The sequence below is a fragment of the Aricia agestis genome, chromosome 21 (genome assembly GCF_905147365.1).
Source record: "Aricia agestis chromosome 21, ilAriAges1.1, whole genome shotgun sequence".
NCBI classification, from domain to species: Eukaryota; Metazoa; Arthropoda; class Insecta; order Lepidoptera; family Lycaenidae; genus Aricia; species Aricia agestis.
The window spans coordinates 3888211-3906919 of record NC_056426.1 but is presented as its reverse complement, the minus strand read 5'-3'; the positions used below and the strand labels follow the sequence as shown (position 1 = coordinate 3906919).

At 35.7% G+C, this 18709-nt stretch overlaps 1 protein-coding gene across 1 annotated transcript in view; it reads left to right on the top strand.

The window, feature by feature from the left end:
• LOC121737878 (octopamine receptor beta-3R-like) overlaps positions 1 to 18709 on the top strand; it is a 70302-nt gene that overhangs the window by 43426 nt on the left and 8167 nt on the right. Inside the window, exon 3 of the mRNA XM_042129611.1 lies at positions 8064 to 9164. Coding sequence (XP_041985545.1) covers positions 8064 to 9164 — 1101 coding nt within the window. The remainder of the gene's footprint in view (positions 1 to 8063; positions 9165 to 18709) is intronic.

Genomic DNA, 18709 nt, shown 5'->3' with positions numbered 1-18709 from the left:
ACACTGTAATTTTGTTCAACAATCTACTATTGGTAAATAATTATTATTTCAAGGATAAATAAAAGTAAAAGAAAATTAAGGGGTCTGCATTTTTGTATCCGTTAATTTTTCAAGTTTATATTAACCTTTTTCATGTTCAATACATAATATATTATACTGCTGGAGTCCTTTAAAAGATTAAATATCGTCACACAGGGAAATTATTTTACAGCATGGATATTCGAAAAAAGTGGTCCTATATTATTATAAAGGCCATTTATTTCAAGCTTGCAACGGATGATCTTACAAATAATATATTAAGATATATGTAATTAAGATGATTTAATAACTTTATTGGAGTATATGGCCATGGAGTCCCACCACAAAATGAATTTTAGCTCCTTTGTGGTGAGAGTCGACGCATCATCTACCGACCTTCGAGAAGGAGGAGTTCTGGCCGATTGGAGTCGTCCACAGGAGGTTCCGAGGTAGACTTTCGAACATACGACATACGTGTTTACTGTTAGTCTATAAGGTATTTATAATATGGGCCAAGATGCCTGACTTAAATAAATAAAATAAAATAAGTAAATAACTTTAATATTTTTTTAAGCCCACCACACATTCTCACCACTATGTCTCCTGTGTCGCCAGGATCGACAGCGGTATCCAATCACAAAAACCCTTTGATAATAATATGATCTCAGGGAGTCTGAGGGACATAAAGCTGCCCTAGAACCCGCAACGAAATTAAATAGAAGAAGATAGCAGTATGAAGTATTTAAATTCAAATGCAATACTGGTACAAACCGTTTAGCGAAAAAAAAACTCCTTTGCAGTGGTGTGGCGGCCATTGGGAATTGTCGAAAAAGTATGGCAAGGTGATTTTCGTGAATGGCTACTCGAAGATGATTAGCTATGCAAAAATTAGCCTGGCACAAATAGTTGAATTGTTTTATTTAAATTTATGTAGGTATTCGCGTCGGTATGGCGCGGGCGGGCTGGTCACACCCGAGAAGTATGGCATTACACTACCGCCTACTTATTTGTTTCGACTATCTGAAAATACAAGCATTTTTGTGGAACAAATCGTTCGACACTCGTTATTTATCCGACACGTTCGATTAACGCCCACGCGTTTGGGCTGCCAGTGCGAGCGCTATGACCATCATTTTCCTTTTTGCCTTTACGTAATTAGACCCTTGAAGGACCGCCATACCGGTACAAATGTCCAAGAATTTTGTGTCACCATCTCCCGGTCTATAATAATAATAATAATAATAATATCTATGGACGCTTCACACCACGTCAGTCTTGCCCCGTGCTAAGTACCTGAAGGACTTGTGTTACAGGTACCAGACAACGGAAATATATTTAATTTAATACTTTTATACTATACATATATTTAAGATTTTTATTATATCATACACAAATTTAATACACATCCAGACCCGGGAACATTGAAAAACTTTTTGTTCCGTCGGCAGGATTCGAACCCGCGACCCCCGGCTTGAGCTGCCACACACTCAACCAATTGAGCCACAGAGGTCGTCAAATAAGCCCATCTATAATAATTATCTATAATAAGCCCATAATATTATTAAACGTACTATATTTTATCACACTTTATATTGTGCATCTTCACATTTTCTTTAACTGAACGAAATCGTTCCGTATAAAGTTATAACGCCTACACGTTGACCTTAATTTCCGGTGTATAAGCCCACCTCTACACGAGCTATTTATTTGGCCAACACCAAAGACTTATAACGCTAGATATGCCCGTACGACCCGCCTTGCTCAAAATAAAGATGAAAATAAATGACTATTATTTCAATAATAGTCATAAATAAAATGATGTATACTGATAACAATGGTTTTGTCTTATTGTTTTGTTATTTAACTTGAAATAGAAATACATATTATTTCAATAATTCATGTGAGTTGGGCATATTTTTATTATTAATAATTAGTTCAACTCACATGAATTATTGAAATATGTATTTATATTTTGAGCAAAGCGGGTCGTACCTCACACCCGCATATTAGCTTTGAAATCCAGTCACGAGATAAATTTCTCTCTGTGTTTCATAGCATCAAAATATAGTTTTTATGTGATTTTCATGTAATCTCGATGGAATAGAACTTACAATATTCAATTAATAAAACTCAAATGAACGTCAAGAAAATAAAATGTTACTTACCATAAACGCAAAATTAGAAAAATCAGTATCATCATCAATACCATAAAATATCAAAGCAACATAATGCTAATTAATAGATTTTCGTGTCAGTACTGGTATAATATAAATTATATATCTTCTATAGAAGTAAAAATAGTAAAAATGTATTTTTAATTTTGTAAGTCTCGCTAAATCTCGAGAACGGTTGAACCGATTTGGCTAATTTTAGTCTTGAAATATTCGTGAAAGACCAGGGAAGGTAATTAGGATATAAATTTGAATCACTTACACAAAGTTCATGGGGTCATCTAGTCAAAAATTAAACTCTGAAACCAAGCTGGCTCTATATGTCTGTATTTGCGACAGCCATTTTTTTCCATTGGCACATCTAATGGTTTAGATCTCTGGCACCACTTGGCAGCGCGCCAGCTGCAATTCGCTTGCACGCTAAATCGTCTGTCAATAGGTAAAGATTGTAGAATATTCCAGAAGATACTTTTTAAAGCAGAACGTTTCTAGAATATTCAAATAATTTATAGATCTTTGAGTTTAAATAACTTTCATTTTAAATGTTAGGGTCAATTCAGACCGCAACGCGACGCGTAGATGCATTTCTAAATTTGTATGGATTTGACAGATTTGCAAAACTCACGCTCACGAAATCTGCCAATTACAAATTTAGAAATGCATCTACGCGTCGCGTTACGGTCTGAATTGACCCTTAGTGATAAATTTTCAATATGAAAACGTATCTACCTGTAACATTAGAAACAAAAGTTTATTTTAAGTATATTTTGTTTATTTTAACTAAAGTGTATAAACTACGTTGTGTTCCTAACTTTTTTGTGCTGTCATTCTTTTTTCACGGGAACCGTACATTTTACGGATTGTGTCCAAATTTTATCAATATTGGTTCAGCGGTTTGAACCTGAACAGGAAGCAGAGAAAACAATTTCATATTTTAAACACGCATAAGTAATTTATTGGGTAGTATCATAATATTAATACGTGAACGAAAAACTTTGTAACCCTTTTTACGAAAAATGGGGAAACGTAGGTGCATGAAATTTTGCACAGTTATAGTTTTTATGATGAAGGAGTGCATCGAACTAATATTATTTTGAAATTATGATTTTATCATACATTTTTTTAACAAATAAAACATTACACACACTACAACACACACACATGAGAAATTACAGATTTTTGAGTGACAAGCCTATACATACGAATTATACTCTTTTATTTATGGTTGAAGTCTGTTGACAACAAGTTGACAAATTGAAAATGGATTATGTTTTTTTTATTGGATCTAATACTATTAGACAATGCTTACACGGCCAGTCTTCGATCAGCTGAGTCCCAGAGACAAGAGTTGAAAAAAAATGATAAAGTCAATATTTTTTATAAAATATAGGTAGTCGTCCTAATGACGTTGAAACTAAGGTCGAATTTCAACCATTGCGAGATCTCTAGTATTAGTAAATATACATCCTGTAGCTCTACCATGAGTTTAAAGCTATAGTTTTTGTCGATCCTCGATACCGACTACGTAAATTTTTAGTATGGCCATTTTAGTTCCGCAAGTGACCGCTAGAGGCGCTGTAAAATTTTGCAACGTATTGGGTATCGAGTATCGATAAATACTATAGCTTTAAACTTATGGTAGAGCTACAGGCCTATCTAAATTGAAATCTCTGTTTTCTATCTCTAAAACCCTAAGTCTAAAACAAGAATCTACTCTAGCAAGCTAACATAGTCAAAGTTAGTGAAAGTCGAAAGGAAAAAGTTAGATTAAAGTCTTACTTAAGCTAGGATTAAGTGTAAGACGGGCGTCGGTAGCCGCTAATTCTTTTAGTATCTTAAGCCGCGAATGTGTTAAGGATTTTCGGACTTTTCGAACTAAAATGTACTTTTAACACGTTCTCTGCGAAACTACAAGCATAGGAGCTGAAAGTTTGTAACGTTAAATATATTTAAATACAGTTGTTCGGGTGAACACCGTTATCCTTAAAACTATCAAATGAGCCCGTCAAAATGAACAACTTTTTGCTATGAGAACAATGCTGGGAACTCTTTTGAGTTCCCAGCAAATCTGTCGTCATACCCATACAAATTGTCGATCTGGGCAATTTGTATGGGTATGAAGACGGCTTTTTTTTGAGTTCAACCTGTATAAAAATTAAGTGTCACGTGGTTTGTCCGCGATGTATCTCCTAAATCGCTGAACCGATTTAAAATTTGATTTGTACGTACCGTGTGCTATTTGATTCAAGTTGAGATATAGGAAAGCTTACATCTCAATATATAGTCACAATATTAATAATCTATTGTTAAAGGTGGTAACGGTAAAAATATCAATTAATTATTAACGGTAAAAAAACTGCCGGTCACTCTAGTCCAACTCACGATAGCATTAGATTTAATATAAAGTGCCTCGCCTCGTTGCTGCTTAAGCTGCATAGTGCTCAATAAAAATAAATAGAGACGTCAAACTAGAAACTAGCATTTCATACTCGTTGTTTCATCGTAAAGTTTTCACTTCGCTGTATTTTACTCCTCGGGGAATCAAGTTATTTCTTCAATCTCAGGAATTATTCCAGGGAAATTCTCCTGGAATTATCAGTTTCCCGGTATGATTTGTCACTGTAATGGTTTGTTAAATCAGTTGTATTTGAAGCATTATGGCTGTCATACACGCTACGGTCTAGGAGAGGTCCACCTGTGCAGGTATGCCTGCGCAGGTATACCGGAATGTGTGTGGGAAGTCTGTCAATTCAATAAAAAGTACCTGGATGACCGAGCTTTGCTCGGTATAGCAAACACTCATTGACTTCGTGTTACTTAATAACGCCATCTGCTGGTCGTTAAAACAATTAGTTGCTTACAAAATAGTATTATTATTCGCCAATAGATGTCAGGAAGAGTCATATTTTTCAGTTTATCGATTATCGATAAAACACGAATAAAAATACATTTTCTGAAAATGATTCCTAGCTGGATCGATAGATCGATTTATCGCCCCCCAAACCCCCTATATACTAAATTTCATGAAAATCGTTAGAGCCGATTCCGAGATTCCTATGTATATATATATATATATATATATATATATATATATATATATATATATATATATATATATATATATACATAGGAATCTCGGAATCGGCTCTAACGTATATCTTTAAACGAGCAATTCTTGTATATATATATATATATATACAAGAATTGCTCGTTTAAAGATATAATATTTAGAAATGCATGTACCGCGCGTCGCGTCTTCCTCTGAATTCACCATTACACAATTACACAGAGAATCACTGCTCTAGAATACTCTCGAAGAAACGTATATAAATAACCATGGTAAACAGACTAAGAAGAAAATCTCAAAGCAAAAGATAATAAGATTTAAATTTATGTAGATCCTTACTTAAGCGTTTTATACACTTACCCATGGGAATGGGGTTGGAGGTCAAATCTTAATTCGGCGTCATTCAACTTTTATCTGTATCTAAATGTTATAAAGTTCTAATGGTATATTGTTTCGAGTCTTTTCAAGTTTATAAATAAACCAGTTTCCTTATATCTGAAGAGTTTTCCAAAGGTTCTTTAAAGATCTTCCGTAAATTAACATAATATGCCTGAGTTTTAGTTATAAATATATTTTGAGGAGAGGATTTCAGGTATATTAAGGGCATTAATCTTCTACTAATTAATAAACACTGAGGTTTTTGATCAAAAATAACCCTAGTCCGTAAAGAAGAGATTTTCAAAGGCTCCAAACTGTAGGAGCCCAACTTTTCCTTTATTAATAAATTATTATTCAACATAATATCAACCCAAGTTTCACTTATCTAAAGTGCGAATTTTAGTTTATATTAGATCCTTCCCGTCTTATTCTCTGACCTTAAACTTGAATAAGCGACCCTTAAGAAAAGTTTACACCACAATAAAATACAAGGGCAAAGAAAATATAAATCATTTAATTGCGTTTTATGCCAAAAGCACCAAGTACGTTTATTTTATTTATGTTGTTGTGATATCATAAACACGTTTCGAATATTGGGCATAAAACTTTCTAAATTGCAAGTAGTTTGTCATAATAATAATGATGTACAGATCGATAAATGTGCCCCCAGATTCGAATGTGTAATGCAGGATTTTATAAAACTAGAGATCGCCCAATGGTCGAAACTCGACCTCAGTTCCAACGACATTAGGACTACCTACTTACCTACTACCTATATTTTGTAAAAAATATTAACTTTATCATCATATTTTTTCAATTCTTGTCTCTGGGACTCAGCTGATCTCAGACAGGCCGTGTAAGCATTGTCTAATAGTATCTAAAATTAAATAAAAAAAAAACAATAATCCATTTTCAATTTGTCACATTGATGTCAACAGACTTCAACCATAAATAAAAGAGTATAATTCGTATGTATAGGCTTGTCACTCAAAAATCTGTCATTTCTCATGTGTGTGTGTTGTAGTGTGCGTAATGTTTTATTTGTTAAAAAAATGTATGATAAAAGCATAATTTCAAAATAATATTAGTTCGATGCACTCCTTCACCATATAAACTATAACTGTGCAAAATTTCATGCACCTACGTTTCGTCAAAAGGGTTACAAAGTTTTTCGTTCGCGTATTAATATTATGATGTATAGATCGAAAAATGTTTTATCAATATACCTATCTATTCGAATGTGTAATGCAGGATTTTATAAAATTTTGTCCTGGATAATAATAATTAATAATATTTTGCACGTTTAATGTACGTACATCTTATTATTATATTATTTTGTATCATTCTTCTTACATCATCTTAACTTACTTTAAATTTAAAATTTGACAATCTTCTTTATTCTTCTATTATATTTAATCTTCTTGGTTACGACATTAATTGTATATTAATTCATTGGCCAAAATTTTTGCTAGAATTTTTGTTACAAACTTCTTACTAACTTTAGGAAAAAAAAAACAAAAAATATGGAATCGGTTTAGCTGTTACATTTAGCTGTTCATTTTCATAATATTATTGAATAATCGATGCTATTCAAACCGGCATTACAAATACAACTTGAGGTATGTAGATACATTCGAATATCTACATATAACAAACGTTGAATAATTACCGTTGTTAATCGGATTAATGAAATCCAACACTCGATGTAATACGCTTATTGGTCGTGTATTAATGGTGTGGGCGCCGCTTAATTAAATTTTATGTAAAGATCCGTTCATATCGGCAAGTTACTGGTAAAGCGTATTACGCGGTTATAAATTTTTGTTATGTTATAAATTATTATGTTATGTTTTGTATATTTCAAATAAAAAATATAAAAAAAATATATATAAATAAATAAAAAATAATCATCAATTTTGTTAATCTCGCTACAACTTGAAAACGACTGAACCCATTTTGCTAATTTTAGTCATGAAATAATCGTGGAAATCCAGGGAAAGTTTATAAGTGTCATGATTTTCAAGACATCTAGTAAATTATATAATATTTTTAGCTGAACAAACAGCGGGGCAAAAATGGTTGCTTTGGAGAATCATATTATGAATCATAATATGATTCATTTTTTTTATCGCAAAATGCAAGTTTGCTTGCAATTCATGTCTAGTAATTCGTACTAATTTGACATTTGTCAGTTTGACAGTTTTGACGATTCATTTGCTGAATTTATTGAGAGGAATTGCTAAATGTGACCATTTTAGTCCCGCAGATCTATTTTTGATGGTATTTATCTTGCGTAAGCGCGGGGAATGACATTGAAGCCATTAACCTATAAAATTAATTTTTGGATAATAATAGCTCCCGCCCAAACGTCTTATTACTAGACTCTTGTGTCAGAATAATCCAGCACTGATTCCTCCACTTGTCACCAGATGTCGCGCTGCGGGGCGAGGTAGAGGGGCGCGGGCGCGGCACGGAGGCGTTACACGAGCTGCACTCCACATTGCCGCCCGCCGCGCCCGACGCCTGGCACACCGTCTCCCTCGTCCTCAAGGGGCTGGTCTTCATCACCATCATCCTCGGCGCCCTCTTCGGCAACGCGCTTGTCATCATCTCTGTCCACCGCCACAGGAAGCTCCGCGTCATCACCAACTACTATGTCGTCAGCCTCGCCGTTGCGGATATGCTTGTGGCGTTATGCGCGATGACTTTCAACGCTAGCGCGGAATTGACGGACTCCTGGTTATTTGGTCCGCTCGTCTGTGATATATTCAACTCCTTGGATGTTTACTTCTCCAGCGCATCTATACTGCATCTCTGCTGTATCTCCGTGGACAGGTACTACGCTATCGTCCGTCCCCTGGAGTATCCAGTCACCATGACGCATAGAACCGTCTGCTTCATGCTCGCCAACGTGTGGCTCTGGCCGGCCTTCATCAGCTTCGTGCCAATCTTCATGGGATGGTACACAACAGAGGAGCATAGACAGTACAGGAAAATTCACCCAGACGAGTGCATATTCAAAACCAACATGGTGTACTCCATCATATCGTCGAGCGTATCCTTCTGGATACCGAGTTTGGTGATGATATCGATGTACTGCAAGATATTTCGAGAGGCAGTGCGTCAAAGGGAAGCCTTGACACGGACATCGTCCAACGTGCTGCTAAATTCTGTCCATATAAAGCATACATCGCATAGCGCTCACCATTCCCACTACTTACACCCTGACAGAAGACCATCCGATATAAGTCCAAACTACAGTACCTTTACGGAAGTCGGTCCAGAGGAGGCTGATATAGGTGGGGAAGTGATGATAGCTTTAGGAGACATCTGTCCAAGTAAGGAAGCGAGTCCGAGGAAGTCGGTCAACGTGAGCTGTGACACAGCCAGCTCGGGATATTGCTCTGGGGGGTCGAATAAGAGATCCTCGTCCAGCGGCCAGCCCCCACCTCCGGGGTGGCGGCCAAGCTGCACCTCCACGGTAGCAACGAAAGACTTCGCGAGGGCATGCACCGAGTTGAATAATCAAGGTAACTTTTTGCCCCCACCTTATCACTGGTTTATGTTCTATTTTTAAGAATATTTTTGTAGTCAGTGACTCGATTCTTCTTTTTTGATGAATATTGGTTTGATGTAGTTTTGATATAGCCTCAGTGTAACAAAACTACAAAATGATATATTCTCGTAAAGATTCACCAACATCAATAAGCTGACAAACTTCAGACACAAGATAAGCAGCACCAGCATAGACAGTAAAGAAAAAGTTTTGTTCGACGTTTAACAACGTTTCTATCAATATCCTGATATGACGTTCAAGGTGTCGACATGTTGCACGTATTTATGTTTTTTTGTATGAAAATATAAGGGGGCAAACGAGCAGACGGGTCACCTGATGGAAAGCAACTTCCGTCGCCCATGAACACTCGCAGCATCAGAAGAGCTGCAGGTGCGTTGCCGGCCTTTTATGAGGGAATAGGGTAATAGGGGAGGGCAGAGATGGGAAGGGAAGGGAAGGGAAGGGAAGGGAAGGGAAGGGAATAGGGGAGGGTGGGAAAGGAAATAGGGGAGGGTAGGGAAGGGAATAGGGCCTACCCTATTCCTACTACCCTAAAAGAATCCCCTAGGATTGGGCCTCCGGTAAACTCACTCACTCGGCAAAACACAGCGCAAGCGCTGTTTTACGTCGGTTTTCTGTGAGAACGTGGTATTTCTCCGGTCGAGCCGGCCCATTCGTGCCGAAAATGTACTAGTAGCGCCTTCTTCTCCAACCTTTGCATAATATTCTCTATTATTAGACGTTTGGACCCGGATCGGATTGAATCTTTATTAACATTGAATTCGAATCTCAACCGAAATACTTATCCCAAACATAACCATAAAACCGTGTCTGGAATAGTACACGTAACCACTATTTACTCCTTTACCTGTGTGGAAGATAATCTTAAGAAGATATTTACCCCAATATCCTTTAGATCACACAATATACTTACTTTGGCCTGACCCTTGACAATTTCTAACCTTCCAAACCTTTTTAACGATAATGGCGATTGTGCTCTATTATTTGTTCAAGAGGACTTACTCGCTTCACAAAAAGTCACACAAAGGGGTGTTGTAAGTTTGAAGTGTCTTTGTATCTTGGCATTAACTACTAAGGTACTCTAAGAGTGAAAATAATACCTTTTGTCGGGTTCGGTGACGGAAGCTGGTTTAATTTAAACCATGCAGGAGTATGTATACATACATAAAAGCACCCTCTATTCCTTTCCTCTCGAACTTAGATACCACACAGGACTAACGAGATACCGACTTTTACATGCCATCCGATGGATATATCTTGTCAGCCAATCTGCATTATCCTAACCAAACTTTGAAATATTTTCCTAACCCCAATCGAATCCACGACCTCTTAGTTAAAAGCTGAGCTACTAATTGTCCACGGAGGCAATCCACAGTAGTGCCTCAAAAACATGGGAGGACCATGCTTCGGCACGAATGGGCCGGCTCGACCGGAGAAATACCACGTTCTCACAGAAAACCGGCGTGAAACAGCGTCTGCGCTGTGTTTCGCCGAGTGAGTGAGTTTACCGGAGGCCCAATCCCCTACCCTATTCCCTTCCCTACCCTCCCCTATTCCCTTCCCTTCCCTTCCCATCCCTACCCTCCCCTAATACCCTATTCCCTCTTAAAAAGGCCGGCAACGCACCTGCAGCTCTTCTGATGCTGCGAGTGTCCATGGGCGACGGAAGTTGCTTTCCATCAGGTGACCCGTTTGTTCGTTTGCCTCCTTATTTAATTTAAAAAAAGACACAGGACTAACGAGAGACCGATTTTTACATGCCATCCGACGCATATTTCTTGCCAGCTAATCTGCATTATCCTAACCAAACTTTGAAACAACATTTTCCTAACGCGGGAATCGAATCCACGACCTCTGAGTTAAAAGCTCTACTAATTGTCCACTGAGGCAATCCACAGAAGTTCCTCAAAATCAAAATCAAAATATTTTTTATTCAGAATATTTTTTTTACAAAAACATTTCCGAACGTCGATACTAAGGTGCCTACTACAGTTCCCGAACGGAACTAACCCGGCGAGAAGAACCGGCGTAAGAAACTCGCACGGGGCCATATTTTACTAAAAAGATGGAAAATTACAATTTAACACTAGAACGACCTGAGCGGTCAAATGACCGCATTTTCGTTTTAAATTTGCGATATTTTTGTTACCGTTGCATGAAATTTGTTTTCCTTTCGTGACATTTAATAATTTTTGATTGTTTAAATTGTTATAAAATGTTTTCAATGATAGCTCAATAATTATTGTAAGTCTTAAATAATAACCTACCTAGAAAGACCGCAGCGGTCAAGTGACCGCTTGAATACAATTTCTAAAGAAAATGGTTTTATCTTGCATGTTTTATTTTTGTTTCAAATGTTTTATTATTATTTATGCTTTGTTTGTGTATAATATATGAAATTTGATTTAAAATTTATTAAAAACTCGACTGAAATAGATAATTTGTGAATGACTCATAGGACAAAGACTGGGATAAATACTTTTATTTATGTAAATTGTCTAAAATTTCACATTTTGATATGTAAACAAAATGGGAATATATTTGCAAATATATTATCACTAAAACGTGTACAAATAAAATATTTTGCCTTGTCTGTTTTGACATTGTAGTGTATTTCAAGGTTTTTTTCCTAGTGAAACCCTGTTTATTGAAAAACGTATTATTGTTGCCTGACTTGGCCTAACACAGCCAGGGTTTATTGGTTGTTCGAATTGAAACAAAATATGTATGCTTAGTTGATGTTATTTGTTTGTTTTACTTACACAAACAAAGCAAATAAGAAATTAAAGGTTACGAATTCTAGTTCTATGAAAAAATTATAAAAATTGTTATTTTTATGCAATTTTTAAATATATTTTATTTCTATAGCATATTTTTATACTTTTTTAGCTTTAGTGATAATAGATTTTTATGACGTGACTAAAAATACGATACCAAAAAATAATATTTTTGACCTCAAATTGGGTATTTTCACCAAGATGCTCATAGCTTCTTGACATGATTTACTGTACGTTCAAGTAATTTTACCATTCTATGCTAAAATTGGAAAATATAAAATATGTAAAAAACTGAATTTTATGCTCAAATATAGGAACAAAACCTACAAGTCTTGTGGAGTCATTATAATGTCAATCATGTTAGTAGTAGGTCTATAAAATGCTTTTTTAAATATTTTTTTTTAAATATTTGTTCTATAATTTAATTTAATGACATTTATAAATAATTACATGATCAACAAAATGCAAAAGCAAAATAATAAGACACACAAAACACGTCAAAACATACGATGGGTCATTTGACCGCTCTTGGTCTTTCTAGGAAGTTCAGAATTCCGGTTTTTCTAGTGTTAAAACATATAATATAGTGCACCAAGGCCACAGTATAGCAATATGACATATCTAATATTGCTATACTGTGCCAAGGCTATGAATACTAGTAAATTGGAGAACTGTCAAAATGACGTTTTTGTATGAAAACAGCGTTAGTTCCTTTTCTCGCCGCGTTCATTTAAAGCCTTGTCGAACTGTAACAATATTATGACTCATGATCAAAAAAGAAAATCAATTAAACCTTTTTTGAGACATTATAACGTGGATTATAATTTACAAAATTCGTTAATTTACCTTAAAATTTTTAATAATTTTTATATATAAAAAATTTTTAAATTGGATATTGAATAACATAATCAAATATATCCTTGCCGTAATCACTGATATTAAGAATCTTCAAAGCGAACGACAATCATCTTTGTCACAAAGCATTTCTACATGTTAAAATAATTGGAACAGAATGGGGTGACATGGGGGAAAAGTTGGGGGGAGATGGGGGAAGATCAAAAGGGGAACACGGCTGAACGGATCAGCATCTGAGTGTCTTTTGTCAATTGACGAGGCGAGTATTGATTTAATTTGAAAGAATATTTGACTTGCCGATCAAAAGGATAATGCTGAAGAGGAATTAGTATGATTTTGTGGGCATTTCATTAAAGATCCCATATAAGGAGTGAGCACACTGGGACAGGCCGTGCCGGGGCTCATCGCAAAAATCCGCCTCCATACAATTTGTATGGAAGCGGGTGCGCGTATCGCACACTGTGTCGGGGCGCAGCGTATTTCCGCTTCCATACAAATTGTATGGAGGCGGATTTTTGCGATGAGCCCCGGCACGCTGAGCCCCGGCACGGCCCGTCTCAGTGTACTCACTCCTTTACGGAGAGGCCGATCGTAGGCGTCTGTCTCGTGACAGCAAAGCAACAGGCGAAGATTGTATAACTTCTTAAAATTCTATTCATACTCGTACTAATATTAAATGCGAAAGTGTGTTACTCTGTCTGTAGTTCACGCCCAAACCGCTGTACCGATTTTGCTAAAATTTGATGTGGACATACTTTGAGTCATGACAAAGGACATAGGATACTTTTAATGTACGGTTCCCGCGCGATACACGAATTTTGGCGCGACGGACTTGCAGGCGTCATCTGGCTTACAATAGTAGAATTCTCCAATGTATCGGTCTACCAGAAATCAGAATCTGATGGTAATTTTTGACAGCAGATATTCAAAAAATATTCTTGGTCATTGGATAATTTTTTATATTTGCATGTTTAACACACAGAATAAGCCGCTTAAGGGGAAAAAAGGATCAAAATGTTTTATTCCAATTATCCCGGTATTGCTAGAGTCAATTTATTTTCTCACTTTTTGCCATCAGATTCTGGTAGACCTATAGTTCGTTACAAAAATGCAAGTCAGAATACATAAATTGAGTTATTCAGATATTTCTAGTTCAGTAGTTAGCTTGAAATAGGGCACTGGCTTTTATTTTTAAATCGGAAACAGTTAACTTTTTATAAATGGCAATTCATTTTATTTAAAAGCTATATAATATTATATTAGATAAAAGGTTTATAATAGATAATGATATTATAAATTGTGAAATGATTTAATATTTCGATGTAATTACGTCAGTAAAAGTTAATTACTTATCAAATTTCTTTTTCGTCAAATGGTAATTTATAAGTATTTCAATTTATTTATTTTTTGACAAATATTTCCTTATTACTTGTTGACAAATTATTTGTCGAGTCCAAAAATAACCTATATTTTTCAATACCGAGAGTCAATTTCCCATTAAAATACATTCATATTTATAATACTTAGTCGGAAAGTATGTATTTATTACAACCTTAACTCCGTAAGCACGCTTTAAATGTATTTGAGTAACAAACAACACAATTACTCTTAAGTTAGATTAAATGGATACACAAGTCAACTCTATTTCATTAACTTACAACCTAACATCCATACTTAATAATCCATACTAATATTATAAATGCAAAAGTGTGTCTGTCTATCCGTCTGCCCGTCTGTATGTATGTCTGATGATGAGGTAACGACTTACTTCTTCACGCCCAAACCTATGAACCGATTTGGCTGTTTGGTATGGACATACTTTATGTCTCGGCAAAGGACATACTAGGATATTTTTTATGCTGGAGAAATACATTTTTCTCGTGCGATAAATGAATTATGCGGGCGTCGTCTAATATAAATAATAATGTACAAACACAACCTAAAAGTTTACTACATCAAACTGACATGAAAAGTATCTTAACTCCGTAAAGGCGTTTATATATTTGAGTAACAACTGAAGCCGGGTCCAGACGAGTGTAACGTGTAATGTAAGAATTAAGATTATGTGTAATTTAGCGTCAACAGTGTGGACGGCACACGAGCTCAAAGCGAATTGTCTGCTCGCGCGAAATCCGACAGCCAATGGATAAACCCCGAGCGTTACATGTAATGCTCGTAGTGCCGTCCACACTACGAGCATTACATGTAACGCTCGGGGAGTAGTAGAATTCGTGTTTCACTACACGGTGAATTACATTACACGTTACACTCGTCTGGACCCGGCTTCAGTTGTTACTCAAAACTTACTTACTACTGAACAAACAACATAATTACTCTTAAGTTAGATTAAATTAACGTTAAACAAGGTTATGGGGCTTACACAAGTCGACTCTCATTAACATACAGACATACATACATAATATAAGTAATCTCCCAAACCAGGTCACATACGATATACTCAATAGAACAGGGGAGCGAAACCTTTGGCGCGCGACAAATTCAATTTAGAATCTCTGGTTTGGTTTTATCGAGTGTCGGTGGTTATTTATAAAACGATATAATATGGCTTCGGAACCTTTATACGATATATTAAGGTTCCGTAGCTAAAAAGGAACCCTTATAGACTCGTCATGTCTGTCTGTCTGTCCGTATAACACAACCACTTTTTTAGGACGGGGTATAAGCGAAATTGTAATGGTTTATTGGATAATTGAATAAAAAATTAAAATAAGGTTTTTATTTATATTCATAGTTTGCTGTATTTGTCTGTTTTGTGACGTTTCTGATATGACAGACAAAAAATATTATTTTAATTATCATAAATGCGAAAGTGTATCTTTCTGTCATCTGTTGGGCGCGTCATTTCAAATTAGACAAGCTCTAACAGCTTGTCTAATTTGAAATGACGCGCCCCATCACTTCACTACTAAGAATGCACATGACCCTAACTTGACTACATACTTAAACCTAGATCTCAAAATCTGTAAGGTCTAGAAAACTGATTTTTACACAAGTAACTTCAGTTCATGAAGATTAAATGCTCAAGACGAAAACACGATTACTGAAAAAATGATCGACAGTTTTATTTTTACGAAAAACCTTGTTTTAGACACATTTTGGATCTTCGAAGTTTGCTGTCATTTCTTTAATAATTTTTTAATATCTTAAAAATTTATGAAACCAAAATATGCTCAAAATACTTTTTTAATTCATAGTAAAACTAATTTGGCGATGATTCCGCGTCGTCCTTTTTCACCTGGCATATGAAAGACGGGCGTGAGTGTGAAGAGAGAAGGACGATGTTTGATTTTTTGGGTTAGTAGGCCTCTTTAATGAAAAATTGTGTATTTCAAGTGAGACAAGCCCTATCTCTTCACAACCAAACCGCTGAACCTATTTTGTTGTTTGGTATGGATATACTTTGAATCCCTGGAAAGGACATAGGTTACTTTTTAGCCCGAAAAAATGTACGGTTCCTACGCGGTAAAAGAATTTTGGCGCAACGGAGTTGCGGGCGTCATCTAGTAAAATATATTATATTTAAAAACACAAAAAAAAATGTTATGACTGACTGCAATGAAGATCACATTTTGCCCTATCCCTAATTGATTTTACCAAACCTTATTAAAAGTCCAGGCGAAAGGGAATCCTGAATCAAAGCGGAGTAATGAGGAGACGCGCGGCGACCGCAGCCAATTTGTGCCAGGTCGGAGCAGATGCTCCTAATAGTTTCATATTTAAATGTTTCTGACATTTAAGGCAAAATTTATATTATAATATTATTTTTAATTTGTGTCTTCTATTATTTTTGTTAAATTTTTATTTTGATATAAAAGATAGTTTATCTAGAAGCAGATTTTCGCCGCGGCTCTTCTCTGTCTACATCTTAAGGTGACTAACAGATATTATTTTACTTTCTACAGACATTGGTCTAGCGACCCATACCGCCGCTGCTTTGTAGTGGCGTAAAGCAAAATAACACTTATAGCCTATGTCATAAAGTGGCATTTTAATTAAATTTTGTCGGTCGTGGTCGCTTACCGCATTGTTCGGAATGGTACCTTTAGTATTAAACCACTCTTTGCGATTGAGATGTATCCATACCCATAGCAATCACACCTAATATATTGTACATTATTAAGCACGTGTAAATATTAGATAATATTTACACGTGCTTACTTTAGCTTGTGATATAGAACTTAATTTTTGACGTTCTATATTCTGTTATATATATATATATATATAAATAAAGATGAATCTTTAGCAATGACAGTAGCTCTCATCTAACTTTTTATCTTTATGCCTTCTTTTTTCCTTCTCTCTCTTCTGTCACCAAAGGTGGTGCACACCTGCAAGACGGTTAGCATCTCTTTCCCGTGTTCGAGAGTAATAGATAATCAATATGCAAATGGGACCGGGATATCTGTTCTAACGCGGATAACACCTATATATTTACATAATATTAATACTATACCTTTATGTAACCAGTTACCCTTACCTAGCTATACACCGAGCTTTGTGAGGGCTCGCGTCGTTTTTCTGCGTGGTAATAATCTTTAAGGCAGTTTTTTTTTTAATATTTTAATTGTAATTTGTAACCAATCCTTTGGCTTACTGATGATAATACATCTACGTATACAATATTCTATACATATTATAAAACAAAGTCGCGTTTTTTCCCTCATGTCCTTTTGTTCTCTTTAATCTTTAAAACTACGCAACGGATTTTGATGATTCTTTCATCAAGTATATATATAGTGAGTATAGTGTTAGATAGTCCATTCATCGAGGAAGGCTACAGGCTAAATTTTATCACGTTAAGACTAATAGGGGCGAAGGAATAGAGAAAAATGTGCAAAAACGGGGAAAATTATTTGAGAGGGCTAACTTGAACGCGGTAATCTCAGGAACTACTTGTCCGATTTGAAAAATTCTTTCAGTGTTAGATAGCCCATTTATTGAGGAAGGCTATAGGCTATATTTTATCAGGCTAAGACTGATAGGAGAATGTGGAAAAAACGGGGAAAATTATTTGAAAGGGCTTCTCTCGCGAACTACTGGAGCAATTTTTATGTTATTTGGCACAGATAAAAAGTAGACCACGTGAAGGATCATAGGCTATCGATTTTAATCATTTTTTCAGTGGCTATATATTTTATACTCGTGCGACGCCGAAGCGAGTCGCTAGTAAATAATAATCACTATGTTAGAACACACAATAGGCTTGATAGTTTTTCCGTAAAGTGTACCACAAACGTGCTACTAGGGCTCGCTTCGCTCTGATTAATACTATATACCTTTAAGCATTTACATAAACTGTTTATGATTTAGTTTAAAACGAAACTGGTTATTGATATGAGCCAGTGACAGCCGGACTTTCTTCATTTTATTAACCGACTTCCAAAAAGGAGGAGGTTATATGTTCGTCTGTTTATTTGAAAGTTATCCCGTATATGACCGCTAAAACGATCAGCAAATATGAAGTTTGGTTCGCGGTCGCGCTATCCCGAAGAATAATTGATAAAAATTTCGCTTTTGGATGCCTTCTTAAGTAACCACGCCTTAAGGTAGATTTGAAGAAGAAATTTAAAAAAATAACGTCTCCTTCGCGCTAAAATTACTGAAAGGATTTTGATAAAATTTTGCATCGCAGTTGCTGAGGCTCTACCATAATATAGGCTTTATTCCAAAAAAAGGGTTTATAATGTGTAGGTATAGAGTTCACTGTGAAAGTAACAGCGCTGAAAAAGAAATAATATTTATTTGTGAGTTGTATGGGCAAGCGCCCCCATGTCATGAACTTTTCCATACAAAGGTGAAAAAAGTAATTCTTTCATCGCTGCTACTATCACAGTAAACTCTATTC